The sequence below is a fragment of the Cynocephalus volans genome, chromosome 9, assembly GCF_027409185.1.
Source record: "Cynocephalus volans isolate mCynVol1 chromosome 9, mCynVol1.pri, whole genome shotgun sequence".
Taxonomy (NCBI): domain Eukaryota; kingdom Metazoa; phylum Chordata; class Mammalia; order Dermoptera; family Cynocephalidae; genus Cynocephalus; species Cynocephalus volans.
This window is the reverse complement of record NC_084468.1, coordinates 128,072,971-128,083,542: the sequence shown is the minus strand read 5'-3', so window position 1 is coordinate 128,083,542 and position 10,572 is coordinate 128,072,971. Positions and strand designations below refer to the sequence as shown.

General features: G+C 32.9%; 1 protein-coding gene across 3 annotated transcripts in view; it reads right to left on the bottom strand.

The window, feature by feature from the left end:
• Positions 1-722: 722 nt before the first annotated feature.
• Positions 723-10,572, bottom strand: part of ABCE1 (ATP binding cassette subfamily E member 1) — a 29,721-nt gene continuing 19,871 nt past the window's right edge. For all 3 annotated transcript variants that reach the window (XM_063107701.1, XM_063107703.1, XM_063107702.1), the window contains exons 11-18: positions 8,873-9,094; positions 7,814-7,873; positions 7,655-7,713; positions 4,789-4,899; positions 4,551-4,693; positions 4,302-4,424; positions 2,733-2,844; positions 723-1,254 (exon numbers count right to left, since the gene is read on the bottom strand). In XM_063107701.1, the coding sequence (XP_062963771.1) occupies positions 1,207-1,254; positions 2,733-2,844; positions 4,302-4,424; positions 4,551-4,693; positions 4,789-4,899; positions 7,655-7,713; positions 7,814-7,873; positions 8,873-9,094 (878 nt within the window). In that variant the 3' untranslated portion in view covers positions 723-1,206. The remainder of the gene's footprint in view (positions 1,255-2,732; positions 2,845-4,301; positions 4,425-4,550; positions 4,694-4,788; positions 4,900-7,654; positions 7,714-7,813; positions 7,874-8,872; positions 9,095-10,572) is intronic.

The following is a 10,572-nucleotide window of genomic DNA, read 5'->3' as shown; positions in this document are numbered from 1 at the left end:
TTTAGTAAACCCTCTTCCTCACTAATAACTTAATTCCAGTTCAGTGCATTAGTAAGAAATACAATTAAAGTGGTTTCAGGCTGCAGGTATCCTGTTCAAATTCAGGAACTAAAAGAAATTGGATGAGTGTAACTCTTACTACACACACTGTCCAAAACTAAAAAAAAAGGTTAGATAATGTCCTCTATATCCAAACTTAATGAATATATGTGGTTCCAAGGAGGAGTACTCTGTATTGCTATCTGGAGACTATTGCATTAACATTGTCTTAGGAAAGTGTTTTACAATCCTTGGCTGCTCAGAAGAAAAATCTGTGGAGGTTTAGAAAATACACAGACGCTTTACACACCAACTCTAAAGATTCTGAGTCTAGTTTTAAGGGAAGCAGAGAAATGCTTTTTCCTAAATCTTGATTAGTGATTATATAAATGTATGGTTGAAAAATGACATTACCTTAAGAATAACTATAGAATATAGAATCTTACAGAATGTAAAACCTGAAAAATTCATAGTAAAGTTAGGTTTTTTTCATTTTTTTTGCGGGGGTGGAAGACATTAAATTGATTTTTGATAAAGATGTTCAAAAGCACCAAAAACAATTTAAATACAATGCTTAAGTTGGTAACAAATACCTATTTTCCAACAGTGGTGTTTGATAGTATGTATATGAATCTTCCTTGGAAATCATACACTGATAATATAGTGCAAAGACTAAAAACAAATAACAAATATAATCCTGATGTTTATTTATCAAATATCATTAGTGGAGTCTTCGACTGGCTTTTAAAATAAGGGCAGTTTCATTATACTAGCATACTTTGCAAATCAGGTAAGTACAGAAACCTGTTTTAAGATTTTTAAAATGGGGCAACACTGGTCAGCATTTGGTACATCAATATAATACATCTATCGAAAATTTTCCCATACATCATGAAAACATGGAGGTAATTTGTATAGCTTGAAATGTCTTCATTTCATAATATTATGACCAGAAGAAGGGCCTTATCATTAAGAACAGAAAAAATGCATTTTCTGTGTTCAGACTACAGTTCACAACACAACTGGCTTTTGATGTTACATTAAGTAAATTATACTTTCAAACTCCAGAGTATGTGGGGCATAAAACCTGGTTGAACTTTTATATGACAAAAATCCTGGTTAATGCTTCTTTTTAATAAATGGCTTATTGATACTCTCAGATTCAGTCTAATCATCCAAGAAAAAGTAGTTTCCACTCTTCTTTTGTTCTACATCCTAAAAAACAAATAGAAAAGCAACAAAAATCAGCCACACCATTCTCCTATACATAGCAGGTAGACTTTCATCCAGGATGTTACTGAGTGATGTTTACAATAGTGTCCATACAACCTCCTTTGCACCCACCATCTGCTTCTGGATATTGCTGGGTCCAGTACTCAAAGGGAAGGTTACAACCTCTGCCCCCCATTTCTACTACTAGAACAGCTCACTTGTACCAACTCAAGCTCTCTACATAAGATGCCTTACATAAAATTTTGCTATGTATTATTTCTGGGAAAACTATTAAATTCCATTTTCATCATTTCAACTTCAAGCTCTTGGCCCAAAAGGTTGTATACTGTCTGTCTGAGAACTGCCACAAGATACGTATAAAAACAGTTTTTCCTGGTGCTGTTTACAGACTGCCCAGGAACAATCCGGCTACCTGTTTGCCCAGCTTACTATCTAAGATGAGTGGGCACAGAGAAGTGACTAATAGGTGCACCTGGGGACTGAACTATGAGTCTACACAAGGAAATGACAATATAAAATGCTTCAGAAGAAATTCTTGTCCTCTTTTTTTGCTTAATATGCTTTTCAGAACTGAGAAAACACCTCAGTTTTATATCAGAACTTGTCATTTCTTTATCTTGGCATTTATTTTTTCCTTATCAGTCATTTATAAACAAAATATACAGTAAAGGCTAAAGGCATCCAGACATAGTGTTAGGTGCTTAGAATACAGTGATGTGCAAAATGACTTTGCCTCTGGTGCTCCAAGAGCTCATGGTTTAGTAGTAAAGCTAGGACTACAAACATGAAAATATATGGTACAGCAGAGATATGAATAACATACTTTTAAGACTTTTAAGTGTTAAGGATGATGGACACAGGGCGATGAAATGTAAACAACATTTTAAGTAGGCACTGCAGGTGATACTAAAAGCAGTACAAATGCTTTTTACATTTCATTCACTTTTGAGTAACAAAGAGTTTTTTTGCTTTCTAAAAAATACTGTATTTCACCAACTAAAATCAAGTGGTAGGGTTCACAATTATTTTATGTATTACAAAGAGAAAAACACAGCCAATTAAGCTGACAAAATGTTTTTCCATTGTTTAGAACTGATGCTCATTGAAGGAGCTTGTTTAAGACGTATAAAATGCACGTTTTAACCATGTATTGAAAAACATGAAAAAAGTGAGAAAATGGTTAAGGTATTCTTAAAAACTTCATTTCAGTAGTGAATCTGTAATTTTTTAAAAGTCACTTAAAATAGCAATTAACATAGGTAGTACAACAGTGGGTACAACTCGTAGATAACATGAACAGCTCTGCCTGAGTCCATGCATCATGATGACATCAGGTATTAAAATAAAAAAAGTTGACTGAGTACTAATGAAATATCGTATCAGTTTTTAAAGAAACAGGTTTTCAATTACTTATCATGAGATAGAAGTTATCCATGATGTAAGATTACTTTTCCACATACCTTAATAGAATTGAGTTTGTTTATTCGTGGCCTATAGTTGTTTGGATCTCTTCTGAATGTAATTTCAAGCTGAGACAAAAATTTATTCATGCCAGCCAAAAGGGTTTGAGGACTAACAGGAAAAAAGATCAATCAATTTTCAGTAAATTTTATCACCAAAATCTTAACTACTTTTTGGGATGAAGAGCATTAAGAATCACTCTTCCCTCTAATTCCCCAATCATAAATCATCTGGGTAATAGTATAATCACAGCATGTAAGTCCTAAGTTCAGAAATAACTTTGCCCAAACTATATAGTTTGCTTGGCTATAATATTTTTTTGCAAACCAAACACAGTTTAACCTATATTTCTGATCTGGAAAAAGAAACATTTAAGTAATACTTTAGAAAAACAAAAGATCATTAATAAGATTACAGACTCTCAAATCTGACATTTTTAGGGGATTTAACAACAAAGAAGTAATATTTACACTAAGAATTTGACATTGGGGGGAATATGTACTTCTACACTGGTTTTTCAGTAATAACTCATTTTTAAATTCCTTTATTCATCTTTTTCACCCAACAGTTCTTAAGTCATGCCAAATCACAACATATATAAGTATTTCCGCAAACTTTTTGAAGTACCCTTGTACATGTGGAATATTTTAAGCATTTTGTAGATACAAAGGGAGGACAGGACCATTATGTGAGTAAATAAGCTTTATATATTCTAAGAAATTTCCCTAACTCTTCGAGAAATATATAATTCTCAATAATCGACAAACTTAACATGAAAACAAAGGAATTCTGGTAAGAAGCATAGTACTTTTATCTCTTGGATGACTTATTCAAACAGCAGCTCCATTCCTCCCTTTCCAATACCAGAAAACATGCTGGAACTACATGAAATTCCTGTTTTTACAGTCAAAAATATTTGAATATCAGTAATTTCATACGGTTCAAACTAATATAGGTTTTAGTACTGAAGGAAAAAGGAATTTCTCATAATCTGATTTGAATGTTAGGCTTCTTACAAGTGCTCCCAATCAAGCTAATGAGGAAAAATGATAGGAAAAAGGTGAAATCATGCTACTTCTGTTAGAGATCAACACCAGATATTTGGGATCTACTGTGAGCTCAACCACTATCATTATCAGTGGGGTAAATCATGTAACTTCTTTCAATCTTGTTTTCTTTTTCTGTCATGTATGAAATGAATAGTTTTCAAGGAAATATTTATAAAAACAAAATCCTTTTTTGGAAATCCAGATAATGAAGCAAACAAAAAGTTCAGCTGAAAGAAAAGGTGAGGGGTGCCCAGAGCTCTATGTATGCTTACTCTCCTGGCTCAGGAATTCCATACTACAGTCTGAAAACTACTAAACAACGATGGTCTCATCCAGTGTTCATTATGAATAATCTCGGGAGTCATGGAATGAGGTCTAGAACTTTTGGCTATCTCATTTTTTAAAAATTAAAGTGATATACCTTAATGTTTATAAACTTATTGGAAAATTTAAAATGTAGTAATTTTCTAATTGTTAGAACTTATAATTAGCTTTGAACATTTTAAAAAGTAATTTTACCTGTTTGCAACTGTGTTCTTAGATGGAATACCATCAAAAACAATGACCCGATCTGCTAGATAGGTGGCCATGATGAAGTCATGTTCCACAACAAAGGCTGTCTTCTTTGCATGGAGTATGAAACTAAAACACAACGATTTTGAAATCTCTTATAACTTCATATCATAAAACATTCAAATGTTAAATTAAGCACACTTGTATGCCTATACATACACATAATCAAAAGTAATTTATAAGCAAGACATTTACCGTTTGACAACCCGAGCTGCCATTAGTCTTTGCTCAGAATCCAAATATGCAGATGGTTCATCAATTAAATAGACATCGGCAGGTTTGCCCAAACAAAGAGCTAAAGCTACTCGCTGCAGTTCACCACCAGATAATGTCTGCACCTAATTGGAGAAGAAATTAGCAAACCATGTAAAGACACCTAAAGTTTAAGACGATAAAGTTTAAAAAATAAGTAAAAATAATTATGTTACAGTACCTCCTGATCAATGATGTTTTCAATTTGCAGAGGCTTCATTACATCAGTCACAAATTGTGGATGAGTATAAGCATCTCTTATTTTTTCATGTAGTAACTGGCGAACACTTCCCTTTTTTAATGGAAAAAGAACCCCAACTAAATAACAAAAATTTCAGTACAGAACTTTTCTATTTATGAATCTTGACAAAGTTAAGCTCCGGAGCAAAACTATATCAATTTGCCACCAACATATATGCATCGTATTTTTAATGCTTGTCTCTAATCTATGGCAAGTTTAGAGATTTTCTATTTAAAACCCATCATGTCCAACAAATAAAAAAGCAACAATAATAATCTTAAGACTTGAAAGCAAATGATGAATGTTTCAGGGGAGAAATCATCTGAGAGTAGGAATAATTCTGAAGGTCAAAGTGAATATCAACCTCAGGCAATCAGTAAGAGATAACACAAAATGCACGATAATATGCTAGAGATAAATCCTAAGATGTCTTCTGCTTGCTATCTCAGGATAGAGCTGAGTTTGAGAACTTAAAAGCTAAGCTTACAGAAAGTATCAATGATAAAATTTTTATTGTAAGCTAAGTGGTATCAGACATAAAGTGAGTGTTGAGATACTGAATGTAAATATTGTAGTTAAGTAGTTCATTATAACAACCTGTAAAAGTCAAAGGAGTTGTTAACTTTGGCATGTTTTCAAGTTTTACCCATATTGTAGTATTTATCAGTATTTCATTTCTTTTTATGGCTGAATAACCTTAAATTGTATGGTTTTATCACATTCCGTTTATCGACTTATCAGCTTATGAACATTTGGGTTGATTCCACATTTTGGAATAATGTTGCTATCATCATTTATTTGTATGCAAGTTTTTGTGTTGAGATATGTCTTCACTGCTCTCAGGTATAGGAGGGGTCTTTGAAGAGTTCATGGAAAATGAATATTATGAAAAAACTATGCATGAATTTCAAAACTTTTGCAGCAAAATAAACTTGTACTAACTTGTTATAACATGTCTGAACAGGATCTAGTTCAATGCACTAAGAAGGTTAAGACGGTTTGAAAAGAGACCCTATCAGAGCAACATGAATTCTGTTAAAATTGAAAGAACAAACATTAAATTGATTGTGAAGCTTGGGTAGAAGAATGGTGAAATCACTGATATTTTACAAAAAGTTTAAGGGACAATGCCCTAAAGAAGTCAGCAGTTTGCCAATGACTAACTCTTTTTAAGAAGGGACAATGAAGATGAAGCCCACAGCAGCACACCATCTACATCAATTTGTTCATGCCCTACTTGAGGAGGACCAATGATTTACAGCAGAAACAACAGCCAACACCCACAGACATCTCAATTGGTTCAGCTTACACAATTCTGACTGAAAAATTAAAGTTGAGCAAAGTTTCTCCTCAATGGGTGCCAAAACTGTTGTACCCAGATCAGCTGCAGACAAGAGCAGAGCTTTGAATGGAAATTTTGAGCAAGTGGGATCAAGATCCTGAAGCATTTCTTTGAAGAATTGTAACAGAAGATGAAACATGGCTTTACCAGTATGTTCCTGAAGACAAAGCACAATTAAAGTAATGGCTACCAAGAGGTGGAAGTGGTACAGTCAAAGCAATATCAGACAGATCAAGAGCAAAAGTCATGACAGTTTTTTGCGATGCTTAAGGTGTTTTGCTTTGTTGACTTTCTGGAGAGCCAAAGAATGATAACATCTGCTTATTATAAGTGTTTTGAGAGAGTTAGCCAAAGCTTTAGCAGAAAGACACCTGGGAAATCTTCACCAGAGAGTCCTTCTCTATCATAACAATACTTTACTCACTCCTCTTATCTTTGGGCAATGTTGTGAGAGTTCTGATGTGAAATCATAAGGCACAACCTTAAAGTCCTGATTTGGCTCCTTTGACTTCTTTTGTTTCCTAACCTTAAAAAATCATTTAAAGAGCACCCATTTTTCTTCAGTTAATAATGCACAAAAGACTGCATTGACATGGTTAAATTATTAAAGGACCTTAGTTCTTTAGGGATGGATTAAATGGCTGGTATCATCACTAAAGTGTCTTGAACTTGATGGAGCTTGTGTTGGGAAATAAAGTTTGTAATTTTTATCTTTTAATTCCATTATTTTTATCTTTAATTCCATTTTGAAGTCACCTTGTATACCTAGGAATAGAAGAGCTAGTTCCTATGGTAACGATGTTTAATCATATGAGGAACTGCCAGACTGTTTTTCAGAATGGCTAAACCATTTTACATTTCCACCAGCAATGCATGAGATTCCAATTTCTTTACATCCTCAATGTAACAAATGTTACATCCCAACATTTGTGCTTTTGCTTTTGGTCATACGAATGGGTATGAATTAATATCTCACTGTGATTTTGATTGCATTTCTCTCATGATTAATGGCGCTGGGCATCTTTTCATGTGCTTACTGATCATCTGTATATTTTCTTTTGGAAAATGTCATTTTTTTTGGGAAACAGACATTTGGCCATTTTTAAATTGAGTCGTAAGAGTTCTTTATATATTCTGCATATAAGTCCCTTATTAGATATATGATGCACAAATATTTTCTCCCATCTTGTGGGTCGACTTTTCACTTTCTTGATGATGTCATCTGTAGCATAAAATACATTACATTTTTAGAAGCTTATTTTAGAAAAAGACAGCAAACAGATTTTAAAAGCATTTTCCTAGTAGCGGAAATGAATCAAGGACAATGGTCTTAGTATCTTTGTGGGCCACTTTCAGTAAAACTGTACAGAAAGTAATTTGGTGAAGAATTTTAACACAGTAAGAGATAAAGCTACAGGAATATATAAAAAAAATTAATAAGCAATTATAAGAATAACAACTCACAGTTGACTTAGGACTGATTTTCTGTGGCTTATAACTGACATTTAGAACCGGCACTTCTCCTGCAAAATAACGCAAATACATAAAACACTAAAAACTACCCAGATCTTAAGGTTGACTGTGTAGAACAGAATAAGAAGAATCAAATGTTTACAACAGTACCTCCTTCATCAGGTTTAAGTCTTCCAGCAAGCATTCTGATGAATGTTGTTTTACCCGTACCTGGCAACACAACAAAGAACAAATTGACCTGAAAGATGCTTCACATTTCGAGTAAATCACTGTCTTATTTGGTTTTAACTGAGAAATTTTTCTTAAAGATATATACTGACAGTATTGAATTCTGAAGGTTATATAGAAAAATTCTTAATCTTTCATGATTCACCTCTCAAGTATCATTCTAAGCTAATAAGGAGGAATAAACACTAGTCAAAGCTTATAATGACTATTTTAATAAACGGTAGGTCTATACAATTTAAGCCTTGGGATAGTTAAAAAGACTTATTTCTAAGTTATCAATGCACACTATTTATTAAGATAGTATAGGCTGTTTTATGATAAATACCATCATTTTAAAGTTCATTTACATAAAATATTTAAATTAATTGCAACTCAATCCAAAATTGCTGTTAACTAAAGACTAAATACATTGTAACAATCCTTATACAAAGCTTTTCTTCTATAGTTTTGTAAACTTTAAGATTACAGCTCAAATCACTTATTTTTAAATTATGAAAGCAATATCAGATAAATAGTAGTCAAATTCATCTTTTAGCTATTACTTATGATGACAGTGTAATAAAAATGCTGGTAATACAACTATTTATAAGGCAGATTACTTTGAATTTCAAATAAGAAAAATTCCAAATGGAGGTGTACAAGAAAGTATATTGTTTCTGAATTAGCAATTTATCCTTTCTTTCCTAGTCAGTTTGCAAGATGAATAACTGCCTTATTAATTTACACATAGAAAAATCAGCTGAGAAAAGAAATCTTATTTTTCACTATAGGTTATGCAATAAGAAAAGAAATATCAACTTGATTGGATGACAGGGTGATTAAATTATATAATGCCACAAAAATATGAGGCTACAGTGAGAAATTTATGGATTTAAAACTCAGCTCCCAGCTCTGTAACTTAGTTTCTCACGGAATAGTTAAAACTAATTTACTGGATAAACAGAACAGACTTTTACCTATCACAAAATAAGGAAAACTTACCATTTTCCCCCAGCATCACCATAATTTCAGAATCTGTAAACTCTCCAGCTACAATTGCTAGCTCAAACTCTCCCATCTTTTTCTTCATCCCTGGATATTTATACATACACATCTTTTTAACTTCTTCTTCGTTTGCTGTCTCAGCCACTTTAAAAACAAGCGATGCATCTCTGAATCTCAAGTTTTCTGTTGGAACGTAGCCATCCAAAAAAATGTTTATGCCTGTTGGAAAGAAAATTGCCAATAGATTACTAAATATCAATTAAAGACTAAACTTTTATTTTATTTTTTTTTGCCCAATAAGGGGATCGCAACCCTCGGCATGGTGTGGTCTGCACCACACTCAGCCAGTGAGTGCAGCAGCCATCTCTATACAGGATCCGAACCTGCGGCCTCAGTGCTACCAGCGCTGCATTCTCCTGAGGGAGCCACAGGGCCGGCCCAAGACTAAACTTTTTCTACAGCAAAAAGTCATTATATAAAAGCCAAAAAACCCTAAGTTCTTATTTCAGTAGATTTCTGATAACATGAACACCTGCATATAATGAAGTGATAACAAGGTTTTTCGTATATCTAATGTAAATTTAAGCAATTCATGCATATATATGTTGATATGCCTATACATATACTCACAAACACACATATATGTACATGAGCACATTTTTTCATTATCATGTATTTTTTGGGGGAGTGGGTGGGGAGAATGGCTGGCCAGTACAAAGATCTAAGCCCTTGACCTTGGTATTATAACACTGCACTCTAACCAGATCATGTGGTTTTTATATAAGATTTTTTTCCCATCAGGTTTTAAACAAAAGACAGCATATGATGTCATTTCTGTTGTATTTTTAAATAATTATAATTTTTTTCTAAAAATGACAGTAGGTAAAAATGAAATATTTTCATAGATATAAAAATTAATATAAAATAGTTTGGGACATAGTTTTGTAAGTCAACAGTTTGTTATGAGTATTCAATTTCACATGAGATAACCATACACTTTAAAGTTAAAGTTAACTGTATTTTTTTCAGATTAATTTTGCAGGTTCAAAAGAACATGAATAAGCTAAACTTCATTTAACATTATTTTTGGCTTCATTGTACAAGACAACCACCATTATCTAAACAGGTTTTAATAACTGAAAGTAAACTAACATTGGACACAAGATCCCTCCCTACTAAAATTGTTAAGATCCCCAATGACAGATATACAGAAATTAAAAAGTGGATTTTTGGGGAACCATGAAAGCTCCATTTTTCGGTGTATACTATATATAAGTGAAGGAATAAAAAGATAGTAGCTGAAGTTTTACAAGGTCTTGAAAGTAAGCCTAAGGATGTTATTCATTTCAAGTGGAACTGAGGGCCACATCAGGGGGCCGTAACCTTCAACCTAGAACATAGGTGTTTAATAAATGTTTACTAACTGAACAAATGAACAGATACATTTATTTTGCCAAAATTAGCATTTAAAAATTACATATGTGAAGTTAAAAAATTAAAACCAAAAATTACATAAAAACATAAACTCGAAGGGATCTTAGTGACCACTTAGTCCAAGTGCCTAATTCATAAATTAAGGAAATAAAGGCTCAAAGAAACAAGTGAATTTGCACAAAAAAGATAGCTAGTCAGTCCTTACATTTCTACTGCAATATCTGTCAATTTCAAAATGAGCCCAAGCTATAGTCACCTTTACA